The sequence below is a fragment of the Podarcis vaucheri genome, assembly GCF_965113315.1.
Source record: "Podarcis vaucheri genome assembly, chromosome: 6".
Lineage (NCBI taxonomy): Eukaryota > Metazoa > Chordata > Lepidosauria > Squamata > Lacertidae > Podarcis > Podarcis vaucheri.
In genome coordinates this window covers 31,528,838-31,556,472 of record NC_138764.1, presented here as the reverse complement: position 1 = coordinate 31,556,472, position 27,635 = coordinate 31,528,838, and the positions used below count along the sequence as shown (strand labels likewise).

The 27,635-nt window shown below is 42.2% G+C and overlaps 1 protein-coding gene across 4 annotated transcripts in view; it reads left to right on the top strand.

Moving 5' to 3' along the window:
• DPYD (dihydropyrimidine dehydrogenase) overlaps positions 1–27,635 on the top strand; it is a 526,409-nt gene that overhangs the window by 364,522 nt on the left and 134,252 nt on the right. For 3 of the 4 annotated variants that reach the window (XM_082227795.1, XM_082227793.1, XM_082227794.1), the window contains 2 exons: positions 11,838–11,906; positions 19,890–19,973. In XM_082227795.1, coding sequence (XP_082083921.1) covers positions 11,838–11,906; positions 19,890–19,973 — 153 coding nt within the window. Of the gene's footprint in view, positions 1–11,837; positions 11,907–19,889; positions 19,974–21,692; positions 21,921–27,635 lie in introns of those variants that run through there. The other variant, XM_082227796.1, reaches the window with a different exon arrangement.

Here is a 27,635-nt window from a genome sequence, read left to right as displayed (position 1 = left end):
CCTTGCAGAACTGACCTTCATCTGGCTATTCTTGAATAAATAGGTTTGAAGGTGGACTCCGGTGTGAACCCACAGAATTGCAATTTACAGTATTAAGAAGTTCTAGCACCTGTGGCTTAGATAATGGATTTTTGTATCTCACATGTTAATTGGTTCCCCAGTGCCAGGGTGTTTGTGCTGCCATGCCAGCACTGCTTTCGGAAGGGCCACCGTTAAACTTTTGCATCGCTGTCACTTTCGGCACTTTCATTTCCCTCTGACACCACCGCTCTCAGTCCCCTTTCCCCAACTCTGTGACTTAGGATAACACTCCATGCATCTGATGAAGTAGGACTCATGTCCACAAACACTTATGCCACAATAAAGCTGCCAGTCTTTTGAGGTGCTACAAAACCCCTTTGTTATAGTTGCCTTTGGTTTCCAGTACTTCCACTGGGAATGTTCAATGCTGCCGTCTTCTTAGCAGCTCAGCGCCTTACCTTGTTGCTAGATTAAAATTGGCACCACTTGATCTTCTCTGCTTTGCATGTGCACAGAGGCTCGTGCTGGCCATCCCTGAGACGCAGCCCAAGGAGGGTTACTGTAATGCAACGCTGGTCGCATGCTCCCCATTTCCTGCGCTCAGATGAAACGTCCCTGATTTAGCCTTTGTTGTTTGCCATTCCCATTCTGTGTTCTCTGCCCCACTGTGAACAAACGCCAACATGCTTGCATTGAGGGCTGCTGCTATCCGAGATTATTTGCCCGCCGGAAGGATGTTTGCTTTATTAAAAACAAACAGCGGCGGCAGCGAAAGATCCGCTGCATCTCAATCTGGTCGGGCAGCGGACAGTGCCACAAAGCGACAGATGAGCAAGCATCCAAAAGAAAAGGGAAAGAGGGAATGGGGGGGGAGCCAAGAAGGCTTCTAGGCATAAACAGATGAGTAATTTGTTACAAGAGAATCTACCACTCGCATTCAATTATTAAAAGGTTTGCATGTGTGCGATTTCCCCTGCTGCAGAAGCAGCAAGTCTTAAATGCAGGTTGTGGATCAAAACAAAAGAAGGAAAGAAGTGGTTAAATTGCTTACTGGCCCCACTCTGGGTTTATTTATTTATTTTTAATTCCCCCTCCCCAGAGAGAGAGAGAGAGAGAGAGAGAGAGAGAGAGAAGAGGCTTGCAGGACAGTAATGTCAAGACATCCTGCATTACTTGTGTCTATCTCTATGCAGAATCTTTTTCAGCAAGGCGGCATCGAAAGAATAGATTTATGGACTTGGAGGTACATTGTTTAGTATGTCCATATCCATCTAGATTGACAGTTTCTACAGACTTGAATTTCCCAGGGGAGCGCAGCGTTACTGGTGTCAGTGGATGGCATCATTTACTTCAATGCTCCATTATTAAATTGATAACAAGATAATTCCTCTGCTTCTCACAGACATGACAGGGTTTACAACGGTTAACTCTCTTATTGCATGGGATTTGAAGCTGTAAGAGGGTTTTAATAAGAAGCTTATTTTTTTTATTTCAATCCAGTGACGAATCAAAATTCCAAGGGAAAAACACAATATGTTTTTTTAAACAAAAGGTCCACAAGGCAGCCATACTTGCAAGGGGGGGTTCCAACATCTGTCTTGCCCCCATTTCAAAGAGCTTGACTCTTTCTATTATGTCCATACATCTACGGATAGCACTCATGGTCCATGAATGTAGCAAGCTAAAGTTATTCCATATGATAAATGAGCTTTCTCAATGTGCAAATGTTAAAACAGCTTGTTTACATGGACTAGATGATGAGTAATAAAGTAAATTATCAGATGCAGCGTTCCTTGTATAGGAGCAAAATCTGCCCGTACAATAAAGCAGGCATATAGACTTCCCTTTTTAACTATGCATAATCCCATCTATTAATGGGTACCAGCAGAGAAGGGAAATCTGTACTGACCCATCCACAGCAGCTGTCTACATGCTGCTAGGCTGGCTTGCATGTCTCAGAGCCATAAACAGAGAAGCCATTCATTTTTAACCCTTTCCTTTGTAAACACCAAGGACTTGAAACTTAAGGAGAAAAGATAGCGAATGTTACAGTTGTACTGGGTATGCCGATGGAAGCAATATTCCATGGTTTGTCCAGCCAAATTAAAAGGAAGGATGTCGCTCAAAGATTTAACACAAATGCACCACATTTCGAGCAGGAAATGTAAACGAATATAAAAAGGTAAAGGGACCCCTGACCATTAGGTCCAGTCGTGGCTGACTCTGGGGTTTTGGCGCTCATCTTGCTTTATTGGCTGAGGGAGCTGGCGTACAGCTTCCGGGTCATGTGGCCAGCATGACTAAGCCGCTTCTGGCGAACCAGAGCAGCACATGGAAATGCCGTTTACCTTCCCGCTGGAGCAGTACCTATTTATCTACTTGCACTTTAGACGTGCTTTTGAACTGCTAGGTTGGCAGGAGCAATGGGAGCTCACCCCATCGGGGGGGATTCGAACCGCCGACCTTCTGATCGGCAAGTCCTAGGCTCTGTGGTTTAACCCACAGCGCCACCCGTGTCCCGTAAAAGAATATAATGCCGCTCTAATTCCTCTGGGCACTTTTGGCTTTCATGTTGTTGTTGTTTTAAAAAAAATCATTTTAGACTTCTTTGTAAAGCTTCATTACTAGTGAATTATATTCAAAGCAAGTATTTCAATTGAAGATTTGGGGGGGCGGGGAGGAAGCAAACCAGCATCTCAGCATTTATAATGCAAAGGCACACACCTAATGAAAAGGAGGACAATATCAGTCAGCAGTTTGTCTTTCTTTCTGAGCTCTGAGGGAGTTGTAAAATAACATGCAAGAACTGCGGGGATGTATCTTGGTAGTGTCTTTCGGAGAACAACAATTACTAATGCCTTCATTATTATACAGTAATTGTAAGCGTAGCTTAGGATGCTGTAATCTAATGCCAAGCATTCATCTTATTGTTTCACACGCACCCGAGCCGCGCTTTACTGAAAAGCTTTCTCTTTTTCCCAAAGTTTTGGTTTGCACAATAGAGAACATTTTGCATGTCTCCTATTACTATCTCATTTATCTCATTTTATTGTTATTTTGGTGGGCCGGGACAAAGCGTGGAAATGTTCTCAAATAAATATCCCATAGAGAATGTTCTTCATAATATGCGCTAGCCAGAGACGAGATTATGGGCAGTGCAAGATTTAGTAGCTGTATCCATCGAAATGGTTTCAGTCTATAAAATACGAAAGTGAACCAGAGCTGCAGACGGCCTGCATGCAGTGCTCTTGTGGAGCTTCCATTCATTTGAAAGTGGTGCTCTTGTACAGCACCCGTCTATTTAAAATATTCTAAGTCCTTTCTGGTGGCTGGTCTTGAAAAGTTCACTGGGGTTTCCATGCAAGACTTCAGTGGGCAGCAGCTGAGGCCTCAGCAGAGTCTGAGGTCTTTGGGTTAGCAATCCGTCTTGTCCATTGCCCCCTTCCCTGGTTCACCTTATTACACTTATCCAGTAGCAGCGGAGATGACCCAATATACTTTGAAGTTCTCAGGGATGCATGTACACACACACACACCAAATATGGTTACTTCAATGACCCCCTGAATGTGTTTCATAAATATCTGGACAGAGACATCTTTGCTTCAGTTGCCTATGTTCTAGTAGCCTCTGGTTGGATTACTGCACAGCACTACAAATGGGACTGCCTTTGAAGACTGCTGGAAAACTTCAGCTAGTGCAGAAAGTCATAGTGATGATACATAACACTAGTTCCGGCCTGATTGCCAGATACAGCGAACACTTGGGTTGTGAACGTGATCAATGCGGGAAGCACGTTCGCAATCCGCAGTGTCCGCAACCCGCAGCGCTGCGTCTGCACATGCACGGGTCGCAGTTCAGCGCTTCTGTGCCTGCGCAAAGCGTGATTTAATGCTTCTGTGCATGTGCAAGCGCTGAAACCCGGAAGTAACCCATTCCGGTACTTCCGGGTTTGGGGCGGTGCACAACCCGAAATCACGCAACCCGAAGTGTCTGTAACCCGAGGTATGACTGTAGTTTCAATTAACAGTGCTGGTTTTGACCCTCAAAGCCCTGTATCATTAGACATGGTTTTGAATTGTGAATGTGAATCATGTAAATATTTTTTTTAATAAAATTTTTATTGGTTTTTCACAGTTTTTATAAACACAAACAATACACAATACAAACAAACAAACACACAAACAAACATGTATAATTTCGTATCCTTTTTTCTTAAACCTTACTTCACCAACTTCCCCATACTTCCCCTTTCTACACCCCAATTTCCAAACCTGTTTCAGCAAATCCTAGCCCTTAGTTTTATCAGATTTTTCCCTTATTCTTTTCTTTTACTTAATCTTTTACAGCTGTAATCCCCTTTTTTCCCCTAAAACCTCGACATTTTAGCATTCATTAATTTTACAATGTTTCTTAAGATAAATTTTGAATTTCTTCCAATCTTCATCCGCCGTCTCTTTCCCCTGGTCACGGATTCTGCCGGTCATTTCAGCCAGTCCCATATAGTCTATCACCTTCATCTGCCATTCTTCCAGAGTGGGTAGATCTTGAGTCTTCCAATACTTTGCGATGAGTACTCTTGCTGCTGTGGTAGCGTACATAAAAAAAGTTCTGTCTTTCTTTGGCACCAATTGGCCGACAATGCCCAAGAGAAAGGCCTCTGGTTTCTTAGGGAAAGTACATTTAAGTATCTTTTTCATTTCAATATATATCATTTCCCAGAAAGCCTTGATCTTCGGGCACGTCCACCAAAGGTGATAAAAAGTACCTTCAGTTTCCTTACATTTCCAACACTTATTGTCAGGCAAATGATAGATTTTTGCTAGCTTGACTGGGGTCATGTACCACCTATAGATCATTTTCATAATATTTTCCTTTAAGGCATTACATGCCGTAAATTTCAAACCGGTGGTCCACAACTGTTCCCAGTCAGCAAACATGATGTTATGACCAATGTCCTGTGCCCACTTAATCATAGCTGATTTAACTGTTTCATCTTGTGTATTCCATTTCAGCAACAAGTTATATATTCTAGACAAATTTTTAGCATTGGGTTCTAACAGTTCTGTTTCTAATTTTAATTTCTCCACCTGGAAGCCAATTTTCCTGTCTTGTTTATAAACCTCCATTATTTAATAATAGTGGAGCCAGTCTCGTACTTTAGCCTTCAATTTCTCATAACTCTGTAATTTCAATTTATCACCCTCTTGTTCCAAAATTTCCCTTGAATCGTGTAAATAATAATAATAATAATAATAATAATAATAATAATAATAATACCCACCCATCTGACTGGGTTGCCTCAGCCACTCTGGACGGCTTCCAACAAATATAAAAGCATACTACAACATCAATCAATTTCACCCCTATATGCATTGATGTTTGGGTAGGGCAAGTATGCGTGGTGGACAGAGCAGAAAAGTGAGTCTGGCTCCTTCACTGTGCCTATGGAGAAGTTAATGGAGAGTGTTGTCTGAACTGGCCAGAAAAAAAGCTTTAAAATATGCTCCATTAGAAATATAGGAAAATGCATTTATCAAAAGGGGAAAGAGAAGAAAAGTACACTTGTACATGTCCTGCCAGTTTTTCTCCCACATAATATCATGAGAAAAACTGATCTTTTCGTATAAGCGCTTTTCATATAAGAATAGACAGTGGCTTGTAAATAAGCCTCTTAGAAAGGAAATGAATAGCTTCTACTGTTATGAACACCCTAGATGCATAATAGATTGAAAGTACTGTATAGGGTTTCTTTTCCATCACTGCTGATGTCACATGAACATATAAACGTGAAATGAGAGGCCAGTTTTGAAATAGTTTGTTTCCAGTAGAAGACACTATTTTCAACATATATATATATCATTGATTTTCAAAGTGAATACTAGATGAACCAACACTTTAAAATTAGTTATCTTAGTTAAGAATAGTCAAAGCATTGCGTCTCCTGTATCACTTCCACGTTTTTTGAAACTCAGCTTTTTCAGATTTCACAGAAAACCATTGATGATACGAAAATCATCTTCATGGCAGGAAGAGTTGGAGGTGGGTCTGGGTAAGGCATCCTTGAGATGGAACACTTCAGGCCGCTTTGGACTGTGGTAGGTTCCTCAAGGTCTTTTGTTGCCATGGGGCACTCTGTGGGGCCACAGTCTCTTGCTCCAAAGAGGTCACTCCACAGACTAGCTCGGAATGGGATGCACACACCTTCCTTACCCAAAGACTTTGACAAAATTTGCCTCCTCTCTCCCCAAACCACTGGAATGCCCCTGCCCACAATATTCACCACCATAAATGGGGTGGCAAATTCTGAAGGACCCTTTTTTATTTAACCCCGTGCAAATTTAAGCATGCTTTCTATCTCTGATATTGGGAACTGCAAGTCTACTGTTTTGGAAAGAAGGCTTTGCCGACCACTAAATACTTACGAAATAACATTCCATCTGTTCTCTAACTCTAGAAGGGCCTTCACATAAAAAATGCAGCATTATAAAAGGATATTGTTTGCATAATTGACATTTTGTTCCTCTCGTGTGTTTTTCAAGGTTGAATAAAATGCAGCACACAGCAGTGATTGATCATGTTTAATCAAGGAAACATTTGCAGTGGTTAGCAAAACAAAAAAACCAAGAAAGGTTAACTTTTTGTACATGGATAGCAGATGCTAGTAACATGTTTTGCATATCTACATTATTTTTTTTCCAAGGCAGGCCTGTTTTGCTTAGTGTGCCTATTTTAACCCAAGCACCCAACCCATTGATTTTTGTCCCCACAAATCTAATGTTTCCAAAAGGAAATTCCTAAGCACACTGCACATGGCAGCACAACTTCTGGTGCAGCTCACTCCAACTCTGGACTCCCATACAAAGATGTGGCAATCGCATTCTGCAACCCCTTGGCACCCAAGTACCGGTATGCCAAGAGGAGAGGAGTCACTGGATCCTTCTCTCAGAGATGAAGGTGGATATTAACACATTAATATCAGGGAATTCAAGGCATCATGCATGGGGCTTCCATGTATATTCAGACCTGCTTTACTTAAGCCAGGTGATCACACCATGTGTCCTCAGGCCATAGCCAAATAAAGGGAACACCTGTGTGCATTGCAATGCACTCAGCACTATACACATCTGACTGAATGCTCAAATGGGAGATACAGAAAAAGGAAAAAATCTCTCAGTAGTTCCTGCTTGTCTGCACTGTGCAGATGGTTCAGTTCTGGGATTGAAATGCTACAGGTTACCTATGAAAGCCTTAAGCAAGACAAATTCCCTGGTCAGATCTAATGGTGAGCTGCCTTTCTCTTGTAGGGCAAATAGCTTTAGCCATTTGGTCCAAATCCTCCTGCTGTGCAACTCTGCTTAGCCTGTAGATTGTGTGTGAGAGGGGAGGAAGTATACCTTTTGTCATTATTCTATCCTGGGACCACCAGTTCACGTGTAGTCTGAGTTGCACGATGAGCACTTCTTTCACAATCCAGTCTCAGGATGCACTGTTCATTTCTGTGCACAGGACCTATGTGGATCGTGTGGATTCTTTTGTTATTGCTTTCAATCTGCCTTTCCATTATTATTATTATTATTATTATTATTATTATTATTATTATTATTATTATCATTATCATCATTTATACCCCGGCTAGTTTTCCCAGCCACTCTGGGCGACTTTCAACAGAATATTAAAATACAATTAAAAGCTTCCCTAAACAGGGCTGCCTTCAGATGTCTTCTAAAAGTCTGGTTGTTATTGTTCTCTTTGACATCTGGTGGGAGGGCGTTCCACAGGGCGGGTGCCACTACCGAGAAGGCCCTCTGCCTGGTTCCCTGTAACTTGGCTTCTCACAGCGAGGGAACTGCCAGAAGGCCCTCGGTGCTGGACCTCAGCGTCTGGGCAGAACAATGGGGGTGGAGACGCTACTTCAGGTATACTGGACCGAGGCCGTTTAGGGCTTTAAAGGTGAGCACCAACACTTTGAATTGTTCTCAGAAATGTGTGTTTGTCAAGGGAGTTGCTACAGTTAATAACACACACACAAAAACCCTGCAACTGTAGGATAAAAACAAACCAGAACGGCACAGAATAACATGATATAACAAAAGTGCCTCACTGAAACATGCAGGCAATTAAAAGCTCCTAAAGAGGGTGAAGTTACTTCCTACCCTAGTGCCACTAGCAGATATTTCATTTACTTCATATTGTAATGGGAACTTGATTAATGCGTTCTGAAACTGGAACAACCATCCAAAAAAAATCCACACCTCTCTGAATTTTGTGATATATTTCTCCACACACCCCAAAAAAGTGTACAAAAGTGCATATATTAGGGGAAGCGTGCATAAATGATGTATATATTTATGTATTATATTACAGAAAAATAATTTGCAAAAAATGTGAATATTAGAAGGACTGCATTCTAAAACGCTGACATTTTTTTTGACTTTTTTTTTAAAAAAAGAAGGCACAAAATGATGCAGAAACATGGTAAGCCAATAAGGCGGAGTCTGGTTATTGGACCTGAGCATTTCTTGTCTGCCGACTGAGGAGAAAAGCTGTCTAGTGTTTGTAGCTCAGTTGGCTGCAGAGCAAACCCTCCTTCTTCCCTTCCTTTTCATACTGTTTTGAGTTAATTTTGTCTTAACCATGTTTTTCTTCCTGTGCATGCTGCATTTGTCCTTGCTATGGTTTCCCAATGGTTGCCATATTCTGAGCCGGTAAGGGATTTTTGCAAACAGATTGGGCCCATTGGGTGGTTTTGCTTTCCTCATAGCAAAATGTCACAACTTTTTGGGTATGGAATTCTAGTCATCTACCGTAGGTTTGCGTGAAGGGATGCATCACCCCCAACCTAAAGCAAGTGTGAACTCAGGGTACCCTATTAGCGGGATCTAGATGGAAGTTTCTGTTCAGAAGCCAACTGTTGGGCAGATGGGCCATGGTGCTTCTAGCGGTAGCCTGGGTGTGGCTACCTTGGTAGATTAGTGTCTTGGGGAGTCCACAATCCTTGGCACAACCCTGTTCTAAATTTCAGCCCTCCAGTAGCCAATGCCTGGGCCAAAGTCCACCTACATCTGTAATCAATAAAGTAGTGGCCATTTTTTAATCCCAGATCAAGCCTTGTCAAGTTTGTTCCTTTACAACATAGCTACTACCTTTGCAAAGGGATTTAGGGTGCTGTGACTGGGCCACAGTGCATTATTTTTTAAAGTCACTGATTCGCCTTAGCTTGTCCTGTCCTATCCCCCTGCCATTTCCTTAAAGTTGTGCGATGGTCTCATTAGCAAGAAATTTAGGGTGGTGGGACCCCTCCTTTACAGGGCCACCATGCAGCCAGATTCTTTACTGCAAGAACCTGGATAAAAGTCTGCAATGAAGATCTCTGGACAGGTATGAACAGAAGGGAGGGGGGATTTCTTCCGGTAACTTGGCCCCAATTCATTTAAGGCTTTACATTAGGCTTTGCTAACCTGGTGTTCTCCGGACGGCTTGGACTACAACTCCTATCAGCCTCAGCCAGGGAATGCTAGCTGGGGCTGATAGGATTGGATAGACTTCTGCAAACATCAGCTAGGCAAAGGCTGTTTTAAAGGCTTTTAGCACCCAGACTGCCAACCTAGCAGTTCGAAAGCACGCCAAAAAGTGCAAGCAAATAAATAGGTACCACTCCAGCAGGAAGGTAAATGGCGTTTCCATGCGCTGCTCTGGTTTCAGTGTTCCAAAGCGGCTTAGTCATGCTGGCCACATGACTCGGAAAAACTCTCTGTGGACAAACGCCGGATCCCTCGGCCTGTAAAGCGAGATGAGTGCCGCAACCCCAGAGTCGCCTGTGACTGGACTTAACTGTCAGGGGTCCTTTACCTTTATCTTTTAGCACGCCTTTGAATTGGGCATAGACTAGAAGCTTTTTTGGGTGTCTGTAAAGAATAGAAGGACAGTTAACAGATAGTACATTAAGAATAAAGTTATTTGAAAATTAGGGCACTCTCTTAACTGAACACATGTCAGTAATCCAATTAAGCATCTCTCCCTACAACCCACCACCACCTACCTTCCTTTGAAAGAAGGGGTTTTGGGCAGCACTGTCAGTCACAATTATCTCCACATGGAAAGTTTTAAGCCTAATGTTTGAGATAATTTTGCTATAAAACGGAAATCTGCATCTCCCTCGTATACACACAATGAAGCTGCAGAAGATACCGCCTTTTGTTGCTTTCAGATAATAACATAGTCTGGCACCATCACAGTTTCTTCCAGCAAATAAACTATAGTAGATGACAGATTTATTAGTTATTGTGCCTCACTCAATTTGAGACAAATACTGGGGGTACAGCGGCAGAAGATATGCATGTTGTGGCAAGAACAGAGTCCCACCACACTGTGAAGATTAAGAATTTTATTGTGGCATAATTGTAGGCACATCACTTTGTTCTTTGTGTGAGCTGTTATCCTTAGCTGATAAGTGTATATGTGCGTGAATGTATCATATTCAGATACCTATCAACTGAGGATAACTGTTCTTGCATATAACAGGCTGGCCCCAAACCAAAGATGCCCAAGGTAAAGAACACCACTGGCACCCTCCCTCCAGCCATTTAATTTTTAACACCTTATTTTTGATTGAATTGTAGCCCGTGCCATTGTTTTGAATACACATTGTGCATGCATGATTCATCCCTGCCACGTAAGGTGATAAAATTGCATGGATGCATCTGACTGCAGTCGCTCTTGTGCATGTCATTTGTTAAAGCCCATACAAAGAATAATTTTAAAGAAGTTAACACAGTATTGGCCACCTACAGTATGTCAGTACCGCCAGCTTTACAAAGTGAAGGTGAATTGCTTGTGCAAATTGCTTCCAGCTGCTCAATAGTTGACAGAGTGACAGAGTTGAGGGACAGTTTGGGGCAGGTGCCTCCTGAGCTTGACACTTGGAGAGTTGATTGTGTCTCTCCCCCCCCCCCCAAATCTATTTATATGTGAGTGTGAATTCACATATACATCCATATGGGGGGGGGGAGAGTTGTAATCAGTGGGACCGTGCAAGGAGTGGTTGAAATCTGATGCATTTCTGTGCAGAGACCGGATGTATACAAGATGAGAATGTGACCCATTCGAAACTCCAGTTACTGTTGGAAACTGCTTGTCTGACTCTGCGAATTTGCACCTATAGAGATGAAGTTGCTGGGTTTTTGAGTTGCCGTCAATTTCCTGTCAACTTTTGGAAACCTATGTGCTTGTGCATATTTAGAGACTCTTTGCACATTACATTATTTCCTTACATGGAGATGATTTCTAAGGAGGAATACTCCACTGTATTGGAGAGAAAATTCTCATACAAATTTTCCTGTCTCCAGCTTGCTTGCAAAAATTCAATTTTATTTTCTGTTAGTTTTATCTTATCTATTTACTTGTCTCCAACATTCCTGATATAGGTGCTGCCAAATTTAAGGTTTTTGTGGGGGTTTTTAAGATAGCTGTTAAGATATTGAATTTGGCACGTTTACATTTAACAGAATTCCAATGGAAAAGGCCGATGTGTTGAGGAATTGTTGGGGAGGGGGTGTTAAATAGCCATCTGATTTCAGGTTGGTTTGCTGGAAGATTGTTACTTGCCCCACAGTGCCTCCCAATCCCATTCATGCCCAACATTCATTGTCTTTTATCACAATGAGTTTTTAAAAATAAATAAATCCCCAGACTGCTGTATTGCAGTTATAACAACAAAATAGGATCAGAAGAGGGTTAGAAGCAGAAACATTGCAATATATGCAGAAGGTATTATTCAGGAATACAGCATTGTATAAACCAATACTTATCTTTTCAGATTGTCATCGCCAGTATCATGTGCAGCTATAATAAAGACGATTGGACTGAACTTTCCAAAGTGGCTGAGGTAATGGCCTCTTAATATGCTTTTTCATCCTATTCCCTCTCCCTCCCTTCCTCTCTCTTACCCTTTTTACTTTTTTATTCCATGAGAGAGATTGCGAAAGAAAGGAAATTCCAACCAAAAAACCGAGAGCTTAAGACATATCCATTATTGCTTGTTTCTTCTGTGTTTTCATTAAAATGGTAGAAATGTAAATTAAATGACTCTATTGCATAGAAGCGGTCCCCTGGACTTTGCATTCTACCTGAAAATCCTTTAGCCTTTGAATCTCTACACTTTTTATTTGCATTTTAAGCAACCCGCATATTATGACGGATGCCCTGATAAAATTTAATTCTACCTTTGAGAACCTAACTTGATCTTACCTTGCCTTCAGGCACTCTAGTTTGACAGCACCAGAAGAAATTTTGAATATAAAACTCTTGAATATTTAAAGTATAAAAGGCTCATTTAATGCTGTTCTGCTTCTAATACAGATTTGCAAAAGGGAGAGAAAAAAGTGCCGGTGGCACAAAAGCTATTGTACATAACGGCAGTTTGTTGGTTTTCCTATAAAATAAATACCTACTTGTACAAATGAAAACATCTTGGTCAAGCACCTGGAATTTTATCTCTCTCTCTCTCTCTCTCTGTCTGTCTGTCTGTCTTCCTCTGTTTCTCTCTTTAAAGCAAGGTTTATCAAGGTTGTGCAAGAAATACTTTATTAAGGCAGTAATATATAGGCTGAAAGATGCACTGCGTGCATCAATGTGTGCGCTGAAATTATAAATGAAGCTGCAAATCTGTCTACTCTTTCCCAGAACTCTAGATATTCAAGTGGTAATTTTTTTTTCCCTGGACTGTTTCACTGCAGGCTACAGGTGGGGTTTGCACACTTGAATACATCCATGGGGAGTATGGAGGGAGCTTTCCTGTACATCGAAAGCTCGTGTGTGAAGGAGGACTCAGGCTTAGTCTTCCCCTTGATGTTCTCCCCCCCCCCCCATGAGTAGGTACGATTAAAAAACAAACAAACCACAGAGGAGCATCAAAATACGGACTCTGCCATCTGCAGTGTCAAATGATACGGGACAGGAAAAATGTTGCCGTTTGATTCTGCTGAATGTACCGTTTTAATCTCGCACAGTAATGAAACTGCAGGTCCTTGGAGAAATAAAGTGAAATATTAGGACCTAATCCAAATCTACAAGTGTGCAGCTGTTGGAGAAATTTAAAAGGTGTTCCTAGACTGGCGTTATCCCTCCCAGAAACCCAAAATAAAAGGATGCAGGCTGCAAGTAAAATGATGGCCCTTAATTGGATAGGGACGGCCTCGAAAATGAGGAGGAGGCTGCTAAGAGCATAATCCAAAGCAATGTTTCTTATACACTTCTAGATTACACACGTCGTTTCATTTTACCAATCAAAGGATCACAGCGATCTTAACAGTTGCAATCCAATGTCACCATCCTGAACCAATCAAAACCCTGTAGCTCTTCAGATCAGGCTTCGTCATAATATCATGTAATTACATATAATCATTTTTTCAATATATTTCTTTATGAAGGCTTTGACTAATTTTCGTATGCATTAACTGCCTCCCAATACCGTCTTTCATCTGTCTACAAAACAATTCAAGATTAACCACTATTGCCATTCCTAGCCAATTCTCTTTTCCTGCATACAATAGCCACCACTGAGTCTAATAGTTTATATTTTTTCGGTGTTGCAAAAGGAACATTTGCTATATGCAGTACCTGAAAACAACTAGCAGGCAAGAAAAGGCCCTTTCAGTTTAGCTAGGCTATAGGCTCAAAAGAAAATGGAATCGTCAAAACGGTAACAGTTTTACGAAATGATTGTTTTCTTCATCACAGCTCCAGTGAAGAATTGAGCAGTTGTCCCACTCCCCATCCTAAACAGCTGATAATCTGCATTAGGAATATATTACCAGAGTAAAGCATTCACAGCCCTGGTTAGTGGATTCGGCTATGAAATTACACGTGCAACATTCACTTGGAGGAATAATTTCACCCCCACACATGAAAGGGCCCTAGCTGGGTCAGGGCAAATGCAAAGGGTGCATTGCTTCAAAACTAGATTCATTTTTAAATAGTTTTCTGAATTCAAGGTGCAGTTGCTTAACCTTTAAAGCCTTGAATGGCATGGGACCCAAATACCTGAGGCAGTGTGTTGTGTCTTCCCACACCAGTCTACTCTTGCCTGAAGATATTCTGCTGAGACCCTGTTCCAAGTATCTTCCTTATAGGAAGTGTGCTATGTAACTACAAAGGAGAGGGCCTTTTCAGTGGTAGCACCTTGACTGGAATGCCCTATTTGGGAAGGTATGCCTAGCACTTATGATGCAAGCTTTTAGATGTCAGATCAAGACATTCTTAGTCACCAAGGCATTTAAAATGTGTTTTTTCTACGGTTTAATTTTCTGCCTCTTACTATTTTTGCATATCAATCATATATATATACACTCCCATGAAAATTCGAATTTCATCGAAGTAGTTGTAAAAATATTATAATTTTTTATATTGATAAAGTTATTGTAGTGAGTAGGAGATATAAATAGGAAAGTGCTCAGAACAAATACACCTTGGTTCTCGAACGCCTTGCGACTCAAACGTTTTGGCTCCTAAATGCCGCAAACCTGGAAGTGAGTGTTCCAGTTTTCGAACGTTTTTTGGAAGCCAAACGTCCGACGCGGCTTCTGCGGCTTCCGATTGAGTGCCTGGGATGCACTGCTAAATCTCATTTTCCCATCTTTCCTTATTAAAATCTAAAAAAGGTCTCCACTGTTTACATCCATAAATGTTGGCATTGTGCAACAGGGATTAGGAACCCAGTTGTGGTTGAACTCTGATCTCCATCAACCCCAGCCCCCATGGTCAGAACGACGGGAATTGTAGTCCAACATCTGGAGGGCCCTCGGTCCTCATCCCTGCTGTTCAAGTTCCTCTTCTTCTGAAATGAATGGAGAGTATACTTTGTGAAATTCTGCTTCAGCAGTTTTTAACTGGTCGTGTATATCATTCCATACGAGCAGTGGACTCGTAAGGAGCCAGTGTGGTGTAGTGGTTAAGAGCAGTGGACTCGTAATCTGGTAAACTGGGTTCACTTCCCCGCTCCTCCACATGCAGCTGCTGGGTGACCTTGGGGCAGTCACACTTCTCTGAAGTCTCTCAGCCCCACTCACCTCACAGAGTGTTTGTTGTGGGGGGAGGAAAGGGAAAGGAGATTCTTAGCCGCTTTGAGACTCCTTAGGGTAGTGATAAAGTGGGATATCAAATCCAAACTCCTCTTCTTCTTCTTCTTCATTTGGTCTTAATATTTTTTTTTAAAGCGTGACAGGTTTTTCCCTCCTCAATTATTATTTCTTGGTTATTGTTTTTCTAGAACTGATAAAACCATTCTTATTTTGCAAATTCTCAACATTGCCCCACATGTAGGTTATGGCCTACATGAGAAACATTTTTTTAAAAAATAGAAGAAAGAAAACAACCCTCTCCCTGCCAAATACTTGTGACCTTCCAAGGTGCATAAGCCCTAGAGGAGATGCAGTCAGGTCTCCATAGGAGGCCAGCCATGTACACTAAAGGTCAACCTGTCATGGAAGTAAATAACAAAAATAACAACAAGCCCACATGCATAGGTTGTGAAGCTCAACAGGAAGGGGAACGCTTGAGGAAAATGATGGATAGCATTTCTTCTGATGGGTCTCTTTAGAGTTTCTGAACCATGGCCACACAGCAGGCAAAAGTCACTCCTGTCGCTCACAAACAACAAAATGCAAACCAGATTCTAACCTTGCCTAAGTAATAATTTTAAAGCACACGAAGATAGGTTTTTCCTGCTTTGCTAAATCAGAAATTATGTGTAATACTGACTGAAGTTATCCCCCTCTCCCCGCTTTGACTCTTAAACCACTTACTCTATCGCAATACCGCTGACTCTGATAAGGCTAGAACTGCTGCAGAACCATTCACCAAATCCACAGTTGCTTTGTCTTGTACTGAGTTTGCCTTGTATTGAGATCAGTATCTACTAATAAGGGTGACAGCTACAACAGTAATTAAAAAGGAGTAGATTTCAAGGGTGTATTACAAAATTTATATACCGCTTCCTAGGACAAAAGTCCTCTAAGTGGTTTACAGTAGGCAGTCTAAAATATTCATTTAAAACACCAAATTAAAAACCATTAAAAGCAAGTTACATAAAACCATTTATTCTAAACAGGTTCTAAAGCTCAGGGCTTTTTCCCAGCTGGAACTCAGTTCCAGCACCCCTCAGGTGGGCATCACTGCCGTTCTAAGAGAGGAAGGGAGAAGTTCATGGTGACCTCTGGCACTTTTTCTTTCTTTCTTTTTTTTTTAAAGGACCCTAAAGGTTTGCAGGAGCCTCCATTGCATGGGTTGATCCTTTGTTTCTGAATTCAATTAAGAGATACACTTCAGAATTTTTGGGTCTGGGGTGGTTGTTTTGTGACTGGAGCAGCCCTGGCCATTTAAGTAGGACCAGATTCCACCCCTTCTCACATGCTCCTTCCCTTGGCCTAGGAATAAATTCTGCTGCATGTGTACGTTAAGATTCCCCTCATGAAGCGCTATGGAAGATGTTGCTGCATCTTCTGTGCACATTTCTCATTCCTGTTCACACACACTCCTGCAGCAGCTATTGGGATTTTAAAAACTACAGTTCCATGCTTGCCTGCAGTTAAAGTTACATCTATTACAGCACACAGATGCAGTTTCCTGAGGAGACTAATAGCCTGAGGAGGCCACGTCGTCTGTGGCTCAAGTGATAAGATATTCTAATGGTGTTCTGAAGGTTCAAGCCTGAACTCAAGACAATTCTGTTGAGCTTTCATTTCACATTTGTTGCTGCCTGACTTCAAAGCAGCCTCTAAAACGCAGCCTTGAGGAACCAACATTCTCCACATAATGTCCTGGGGCTTTTAATTTGGGACAAAGGGGTAGATTTTTGCTTTTGCCCTTCTTCTTTGTGTGGAGTTATAAGCATCTGAGCAGGAGCATTTACTTAGGTGGGCTAGACCTGTTTTAATGGTGTCTTGAATGGCGAAGATAACATATTTCGTTTCGAGCACAGATTTCCTGAAGTCCACACCTTACGGTAATTCTCTAGAAATCACCAGGTTTTTCTCTTACTTGAGACTTGAATAAAGATTTTCATGGCCCAAGTCTTTTAACAGTAGACCTGCTGTTCCTTCATAATTCACAACAATTGGGAAAGTGTTCAGATAATATAAGACCTATTTCCTGTCTCACAATTAAATGTGACCTTTAAAGAAGTTTAGCCGACTTCATTCTCTCTTGCTTGCTCCCATATTCTCAGTGCACTTTTCTTGACTTCACTTTGGAATCAACAGCAAGAGTGTTTGCCATCAGATCCTTGGCTTAAATGACTTTTGCTAACCTTTAGATAGACAGTCAAATATTGGGCAGCTCAATTATAATTATTTATTCTGTGATGAGGCCTACCTCGAAGCCTGGCCCACGAACCCTAAATGGGATTAAGGATCAATTCAAACAATATACTTTGAATTCAGGACCTTCCTTGGACAAAACACATTTTGTGAAAAGGGATAGCAGGTTTCATTAGCAGCCACAATCCTTATGACTTGCAGCTGCTGAGATTTCCTCAAGTGACCTTTATTGCCAACCATATCTGCTTTCTCCCCATTCATGTGCTGCACTTATGTGCATACTGGTGGAGGGGTGAGGGAGCTCAAGAACTAAGCACATAGAGGAAAAATTGCTACCACCACCAGATCTTGGAAGGGAGATTAGTTCCATGAAACCTTTCTCAGTGTGCAAATCCAGAAACCAGTGCAGGGATCTTTTGATTTCTCTGATGCACGGGTGCACATCATTCATGCTTCATTTTATCCCACTGCGACTCCTTTGTCAAACAGATTTATCAGGGGTATTTTTAAAGCAATGCAAATATATATATATATATATATATTTGTTGTTGTTTAGTCATTTAGTCGTGTCTGACTCTTCGTGACCCCATGGACCAGAGCACGCCAGACACTCCTGTCTTCCATTGCCTCCCGCAGTTTGGTCAAACTCATCCTGGTAGCTTCGAGAACACTGTCCAACCATCTCATCGTCTGCCGTCCCCTTCTCCTAATGCCCTCAATCTTTCCCAACATCAGGGTCTTTTCCAGAGAGTCTTCTCTTCTCATGAGGTGGCCAAAGTATTGGAGCCTCAGCTTCACGATCTGTCCTTCCAGTGAGCACTCAGGGCTGATTTCCTTCAGAATGGATAGGTTTGATCTTCTTGCAGTCCATGGGACTCTCAAGAGTCTCCTCCAGCACCATAATTCAAAAGCATCCATTCTTCGGTGACCAGCCTTCTTTATGGTCCAGCTCTCACTTCCATACATCACTACTGGGGAAACCATAGCATTTATATATATGTTTATATATATTCACCAGTGGCAAAGGTGAGCAGGGTTGGCCCAAAACATTTTGCTGTCCAAGTCAAAGGACAAGGTACCCAACCGCAAAATTCCATTTACAAAAGTCAACCGGATGCAGATGAATCTTAACTTCAGTGCTGGCAACTGGATTCTGTTCTCCGTTGAAAGCCAAGGACCACAGGCTAGCTAATGGTGTCGCAGTGACTGGTGAGGTGGAGATAGCTTCCTGGCCAGTGGGTCATTGTTGCCACAGCAGCAAATGCACTGTCAGAGCCAATCCAGCCTTCCTGCTGGTGCATCTGCACTGCACTGATCTTCCTGCCTTACCTGCTGGGAAACTAGGAGAGGAGCTGCTTCCATCTCACCTGGTGAGATGCTTCTCTAAGGATGCACAGACAAGGCCACTTGGAACTCACAGATCTGCCTTGCCCCACTTCATACTCCCTAGCACCTGCTGCCTGAGGTGACTGCCCCACTCTACCTAATGGTACAGCTGATCTCCGGAGGAATGCATATACAAGCCATGAGTAGCAATCCCTCTTTCACACTGCCGTCGGATCCGCAAACCTTCTTGACATGTTGTTTTGCTCATACTTCACTGCACCGTGCAACTCATCTGCATATTTCCAGGATTGGGAGCTCTGTGCTCCTGATAATAAACGGTGAGGATTGGACCCCCAAGGGAAGACTGGGGCAATTTAAGCCCAAAGAGGGGGCTTGCAGTGGAAAAGTTCAAATTGCATTTGGTTAGATTTTGGCATGTAAAGTCTTTAGACACAGCCCCCTCCCAGCTTGGATTTTATGTAACAGTTTCTGGTATATGTATTGTGTGTGTTTATATCCTCCAATAAGTCCATTCTCTGCAGAACCCTAATGTGTTTCCAGAATTAATAACGCCCTCTAAGATTGTTTCTATTTTACAAGCAAACCAACATCAAACAAATGTAGTGGATTTATCCGTGTTTGGAGACCGCCAGCCATAAGCTGTTATCTGAAACAATTAACAAAATACCCATTGTGAGAAATTCTGGCCATGTAGAATGCAAGTCTGTCAGAGAGAAGGGTTTAATACAGACTATTCTCTGTTGCATCTGTTCCCTATATATTTTACTTGGAAGAAATGTTCAACCATTTCATACACCTCTGGCCTTTCACCTGCATTATGAAGTGATACAGTCCGGACTTCTATCATTATTCAGCATATTACTCATACAATTATTCAGTACAATTAGTAGAACTGCCACGATTCCAGAGGTATTTTTGGAAGGGGGAAAGAGAGGTTAATGAAAGTTCTCTGTGTCAGATTATAGTTTGTTTTGCAATGTAACCCCTTTAAAAGTTTGTTGTGTTTTGTTTCTTCAAATTACATTTTGCACTGAATTAGTCATAAACCAAAAGTAAATATTGATGGGTTGTGGGGGGGTGGGGATATTACATGTGGCATGAGTTACAGATCTACACATCAGGTTGTCATTTGGGAAATTACCTTCACCGAAGTGGTGTACCATTTTGGCAGTTAATATTTGATATTTTCTTTCTTGTGTGTCATACAGGCTTCTGGAGCGGATGCCCTGGAGTTAAATTTATCCTGTCCGCATGGCATGGGAGAGAGAGGCATGGGCCTAGCCTGTGGGCAGGTAGGGCTTTTAATGGCTATCTCTTTTAAGTCTCCTCTATGATGCAGCACCATTTCATTCGCAGTCTAACCTTAGGGGGGTAAACTACATGAAGCCGATTGCTAGCTTGGGATTCTCTGGCCTCCCTTTGTTTAAATATTTAGTGACAGAAATGTGGGAAATGACAAGAGCCTGAGATTTCACACACACACACACACACACACACACACAGAGCGCGTTTATTTTTATGGAAGACAAAATTGCATTATGCGCTTGACAGGAAGCAATATCATAACAAATAGTTGCCAAAATGCTCCGAGAGAATTGTACTTTATACATTCTTAATGTTGACCAGCATCTCTGGGGAAATGCAGTACAAGCGATTTTGAGCTCAGAGGCGTTTTACAGAAGAATAGCTACAGCCGTGGCATTTTATGGCTATTAGAAGCTGGGCAAGGAGACAACATGAGGCTCCTTCTGAACTGGTAGGCTTGTCATTCTGTTAACTGAATGTCTGTTGGTCCAATCCTGCACTTGTAAACTCCAATCCACTACTATCAGTGCCTGAGGCCTTGCTCCACATACCTTGGCCGCTGAGAATCCAATTGGTGGGGGACGCAGGACAGGGCCTTTTCAATTGTAGCACCCAGATTCATCCGGGAAGCCCAACTGGTCTGACTCCTTATTGGCATCCTGATGAGACTTGACTGTTTCATGGATCCTTTACATTGAATTAATTACAGTCAAACCTCGGTTGATGAACGTAATCCATTCTGGAATCTTGTTTGGCTTCTGAAATGTTCGACAACCGAGGCACAGCTTCCGATTGGTTGCAAGAGCTTCCTGCACTCAAGTGGAAGCCGCATTGGACATTTGGCATCTGAAAAACATTCGAAAACTGGAGCATTTACTTCTGGGTTTTCGGCATTCGGGATCCAACATTTGACTGTATCTGCCCTTCTGTTTATTTGGCAGTGACTTACAGGTTGCCTCACTCCTCTTATTTTGTATTGTTTGGATTGTATTGGACTGTATTGCTGACAACTTTCCAGTGTCATGGTACACTGTCACCATGTCATTTTAGGGAACAAAAACTCACAAAGTATGTTGATGTATTGTGTGAGCTCTCCATGAACATGTTCATATTAGTAAAGGAGATCGTTTATAAATGGCTAAACATGTCAGTCACTTCAGGAACTCTTTCAGATTTACATGTATTATTTGGGGGTGTGCATTCTGTTTTGATCAATCTTGAACCGAGAGCCAAATTGGACAGCTCTGGGAAAAAATCTGGGGATCTTCTGAGGTCATGTTGTGTCCCAAGGGGCATGAATCAGGCTTCTTCTAAAGCCTCTGGACCACATCAGCACTTCAGAGGTCTAAGAGAACAGACTGATGTTTGTTGCTATTGTTTTAAATTATTTCTGTGCTGCTTTTCCAGACAAAGCTTTTCAAATGCACCTTACAACCATAAAAATACAATGATAGAAATCAGTATTGCCAACACATGAGAACACCAATTAAAACCTTACATAACGTAACCTGCTCGGGCCTCAGTCCTGGAAAAGGGACAACAATTATTTAGGGGAAATTTTGAGAAGCTTTCATTGTTGTATTTCTAGAAGCTCTCCATGTGACAGGAGGGAGCGAGAGGAGGAGCTTTTATTTTGTGATGGATGGCTATAGCTTCAAATCAGAAGATAATCTTACCATAGCTCTCTTTTTCACATCCAATCACAGTGCTTTTGGAAGACATGTAGAAGGGACTTACCAGCTGAAATCAACTGAGCAGAAAACAAAGTAGCCATCTCCCACACAGAACTTTAGAAGCTAATGTTGCACAAAAGCCCCTGCACTGATCCTCCTGAAATTTTGCAGATTACTTGCTAGGGGCACTTCTGTGTTGTATGCTTACCCCCCAATGATGTGTATGTGTGCATCTCTTCCCTCCCTTAAAAACTTTGAAGACTCTCCATTGAAGAGCCAGTGTGGTGTAGTGGTTAAGAGTGGTAGTCTCGTAATCTGGGGAACCGGGTTCGCTTATCCGCTCCTCCACATGCAGCTGCTGGGTGACCTTGGGCCAGTCACACTTCTCTGAAGTCTCTCAGCCCCACTCACCTCACAGAGTGTTTGTTGTGGGGGAGGAAGGGAAAAAGAGATTGTTAGCCGCTTTGAGACTCCTGAAGGGGAGTGAAAGGTGGGATATCAAATCCAAACTCTTCTTCTCTTCTTCCTTGCACACAAAAATCTGTGCACCTATCTGTCTGAAATGTCACAGTATTCATCCCCTCAGAAGGGGATGCCTGCTTGTTTAAGGAAGGACCAGGAAAAGGGAAGGTTGGAAAGGAATACAGTGACAAGTGTGTTTATACCAAGAAAGAGGGGAGCTGAAATGCGAGTTGTTCCAAGCCTATGGGATGTGCCGCTTTATGAATTCAAATAAAAACAATCAGGAAGTGTTTTGGGGTGCACAGCATTCTTCGGGATGAAAATTGTAAGTTAACACCGACTCGATTTCCATAATGCGATGCTCCGAGCCAGTGAAATAACTTTTAAATGAGTAACTTGTTTAAAAGATAATAGAAGAGTATAAAATATTAAAATTTAAAAAATCCACTTTATATGGGAAGCAAAACCTACTACTGTTATATACATATATGTTTTTATAATAATAATAATGTTGGCATATTATTGGCTTATGGATCTGATTCCTTCAAGGGGTCTTATAAATCCACAGGATAGCCTTGGGCTCCGAAATTCAGCAGTTGGCTCTTTGATTCCGCTGTAGCTGGAAGATATGTAAAAACGCATGTAGCCAGGCTGTTCCCCACTGACTACACATTCAAGAGGCTTCCAGTACTTGCATACATTATTCCTGCTGGCGCAGGTTGGAAATGGCTTATGCAAAAGAAAGAAATGGGTGGGGGAGGGGGGAAAGCTTGAATTTCTATCTTGATGAAAAACCCCTTCAGGATTTACCTTGACTAGAAACACAAAACCGTGTGTGTGTGTGTGTGTGTGTGTGTGTGTGTGTGAAATAGCGTGTGTGTGCCATTCCATCCTATATCAGAAAGTATCCATCTGGCCATCTGTGTCCCTTTTCTCCCCCTCCCGCTATGCCCCCCCATACGCTGCAAAATTAGAAGTTTGTTTGAAGGTCAAATGCTTATCTGCCTCCAACAACGAATGAGCTTCAAATCTTATGACAAAAGTTGCATGACAAAATTAATCCAAACTTGCTGCTTCTCGATTTTCACCCATTCCCACTTGTGCACTATACACCATACACTCAAATGCACCATATGCAACACATACACACACATAAAACTGGATTTCTTGCAGACTTCCTTTTTCTTCTCTATGAGCGCTGCACACAGCTTTGCTTTTCAGTGTCTCAGGAATAGTGCGATGTATAGTTGGATTCACTAGTGTGGCACTAACGTATATATACTAATGCTCTGTAGACGACCCTAATTTTCATTCTTGGGGAAAATATCAGTACCTTCCAATGAAATAATGTTCCCCCTATGGGAGAAATCCAGACTCTCACTTTATCCCATGTTGGATGGAACTATAATTACAACCTAGCAAGGACTGAAGATTGATGGTTCCTCGAAAGAATTTGTTATGGCTAGATGAGGTCAAGGGTTAAAAATAAAATTGACCAGCTGACTTTAAGCATCTCAGCCGTAAGGCAAGGCTAAATACCTGTGATGTTTCAGTGACCTTTGTCTCGGGCCCAGCCATTTAGTAATAGGCCCTACTCTAGTATCTCACTTGGAAAATTCCGCTAGCAGATCTGGGGCATACATTTCAGAGGGACACGAGCCTAGCTAGTAAGCAAGAGACATGAGACCCCTCTGAATCTTAAAGAAGCAGTTATCAATTTTTGTTTGCAGTGCATGAGGCTTCTAAAGATGCATTTGCATTGCAGATTAAATTGCAACAGTTTGTGACAATTCCTTCTATTATATTTTGAACCGTGTCTGCACACAGTTGAGTTAAGCTTTTTGTCTTCTTGATCTCATTATGACCTCTGGCTCAAACATCAAATGTTTTGATTGATTGATTGATACATGTTTTTCTTGATTGATTGAAACTGTTCACCCATCCAGCAATCATTGGTTAATTCAAGTTGGATTGACAAGCAACGAGATTGAACCAAGCACAACTCAGCCCTTTACCTTTTACTTTTCTTTCAGATTTGTTGCCATTTCTCGTTAGCATTTTTTTTTTTTACTTATTTGTTTATCGTATTTTACTAGGTCACATATAATTTCCCCCTATTTCTTTATTGAGTTCTGTGTGCTTTAACTGCTTTTCTTTCCCTTTGCCTTCTGGGTATCTGCTTTCCATTTCTCCCTGTTGCTTTCTTTAATCTCCTCTCCTGCTGTTGTTTTCTAGCAAGGACAAAATTACTACTGTTACTGGAATATACCAATAACTCATTTAGTTCCATGTCTTCCTTTTGCTGCTGGCTGCTTTCCAAATATGTTTTATTCCTACATATTTTTTTTTTAAAAAAAGCCCACCTCTCCTCCTCTGCGTTCCTTGTTCTTAAGTCAAATTCCAAGAAATAACAATAAAGATTTCCTTATGTTCAGTGAGAATTTGCTTTCTTGTAATCTCCTCTCTTGAACCTGACACAGGTCAGAAATGGACAGGCCTTTCCATCCCTCTACACAAAACCGGTCACAGTTTCAAGCCTGCATTCACCATAGCTAACCTCAGGGTATCTGGAACAAACATATCTGCTGCATTTACTGTCATTCAGCCTTAAGGCAGACTTTGACCAGGGGTCTGCAACCTTTAAGACAAAAAGAGCCACTTGGACCCGTTTCCGAAGAAAAAACAACAACTGGGAGCCGCAAAACCATTGCGACATTTAAAACAAATATATCTCTGGAGCCACGATCTGACAGCGGGCGGAAAGGTGACATCGGGACAGTGTGTGACTAACACACACACTGCCCCCATGCGACGTCACAGCCAGTACAGCACCCGCCACAGTGAGGAGTGTCGGGGTGCACAATGCGCCTCCTCCCCTCGCTAGTATCCGCCCCGGAGCCGCAGCAAAGATGTAAAAGAGCCACATGCGGCTCCGGAGCCGCAGGTTGCAGACCCCTGGTACAAACCATTGTGAAGCTTTTTTGCCCAATATCACTGCAGAATCCAGAAACAGTGAGTGTTTTTAAAGTGGACCATAACATTTAATAAGGTAACCTTATTAATAACTCCTTGCATTATTTATTAATTTGTATGCTGATGTTCATCCAAAAATCACAGGGCACTTCACAACATAAAAAATACAAATTGACAACATGAATAAAACAAAAAGAAAAACAAATCAATGATCCTCCTCTTGCAGAGATTCAATTATTTATATTTATTTCTTCAATGTATTAATTTGTTTAATTTAATAATATGGTTAAATTATTACGGATGTCTGAAACCCCAGCGAGCCACTGTCAGTCAATGTAGACCATTGTTGGCCAAACTTGGCCCTCCAGCTGTTTTGGGACTACAATTCCTATCATCCCTGACCACTTGGCCCTCCAGCAGTTTTTGGACTACAATTCCCATCATCCCTAGCTAACAGGACCAGTGGTCAGGGATGATGGGAACTGTAGTCCCCAAACAGCTGGAGGGCCAAGTTTGGACATCACTGCTCTAAAGGAATTTGTTACACCTCGTAGGTTCCTTAAACGCAGGAGGAGGTGTTCTTAGATACAGTGAGCTTGGCTAGATGGACTGTTGAAATTACCAAACAGAGCAGTTTCAAGGCTTTAAAATCATTTTCCATTTTATTTTTGATCAGGGCTGAGATCAAATACCATCAACAATCTATTCTGCTCCAATACCAAATAAAAATGAAAGATCTAGCCAGTACATAATCTTTATGCTCTTTAATGCACCCCCTTGATTGTATGAAAGACTGTTATTATTATTTTCCCGTGATTCCTATTCTTTTCTTCCTGTTAGTAATCAGAAAGGGACTAAATGCTTGCCATACCTGGCCACATGAAAAGAAGTCATTTGTAGGTGCAGCACTCATATATTAGAAAAGGTGTATGGTTTTCCTTTGAAATTTCTCATGTCCGACATAAACCTAATCAAACCTTTATGCCCTCTGGCAGGTAACCTCTGCATGAACTAAAGAGTTGAAATATTGTTTAATCATACCACCTACCACCTTTTTGTACAGTGATAGAGGAAATACTATTTTACTCCTATAGAAATGGTCAGGATAAAATGTTTTGCCCTGTAAGAGTCAGGAAAGTCTATTCCCCCCCCCCCCCATTGGCTATCAGTTTAAAAGTTTACAGCTAATTCTTTTGCGTTTTTCAGTGGCATAAATAAGATGCTTGCATGGAACATTTTTAATTCGATCTGCACGGTATTTAGTGATGTGGCAGGGAAGGGTGAAACTGGACTTTATACATCTGCTTCTTTGGTTCCACTTTGAATTGGACCTTAGGGCAACCGCAGTTGTCCTCAGTCTGTCAGTGGATTGTATCCTTCGAAGTCATTGCATGAGTGGAATGACTTCCACTCACACAAGAAAACATCCCCTCTCCTTTCTGTCCTTGCACTCTCACAATTTGCTCTGGGGGCTCCTTCCCCAACTACAGTGGTGCCTCGCAAGACGAATGCCTCGCAAGACGAAAAACTCGCAAGACGAAAGAGTTTTTCATTTTTTGAGTTGCTTCGCAAGACGAATTTCCCTATGGGCTTGCTTTGCAAGACGAAAACGTCTTGCAAGTTTGTTTCCTTTTTCTTAAAACCGTTAATACCCAGGGTGCATTGCCTGAAGAGGTGCAGTTGCGACTTGACTTCGAGGAGCAACTCATAGCACGCGGTGTGGTAGCCTTTTTTGAGGTTTTTGAAGACTTTGGTGAAGACTTTGGCCGTCATTTGTGAGAAGGCCAAAGCCTTGCACGCAGGCGTTGTCCGGGAACAGCCAGGAACCTCAGGCGAGCCAGAAGTCTTCAAGGCAAGCAGAGGCTGGTTTGACTGGTTCAAGACGAGATCTGGAATCCACAGCGTGGTCAGGCATGGAGAGGCTGCCAGTTCTGATGTTCCTGCGGCTGAAGACTTTGCAGCGGAGTTCCTGGAGGTTGTGAAGACGGAGGGCTACTTTCCACAGCAGGTCTTCAACTGCAACAAGACCAGGCTGTTTTGGAAGAGGATGCCCAAAAGGACTTTCATCACACAGGAGGAGGCCAAGTTGCCTGCCCACAAGCCCATGAAGGACCGTCTGACCCTGCTCTTCTGTGCCAACGCAAGCGGTGACCTGAAGATCAAGCCCCTGCTGGTGTAGCACTCGGAGAACCCACGGGCCTTCAAGAAACACAAGGTTGACAAGGAGCAGCTGAGTGTCATGTGGCGATCCAACAGTAAGGCTTGGGTCACACGTGTGCTGTTTGTGGACTGGGTCAATCTTGCTTTTGGCCCTGCTGTCAAACAGTACCTGCTGGACAACGACCTGCCGCTGAAGGCTTTGCTTCTGATGGACAATGCTCCTGCTCATCCTAAAGGCCTTGAGGAGGACTTGTTGGAGGAGTTCCGCTTCATCAACATCATGTTCCTGCCGCCTAACACCACGCCACTGCTCCAGCCGATGGATCAGCAGGTCATCGCCAATTTCAAAAAACTCTACACCAAGGAGCTTTTCAGGCGATG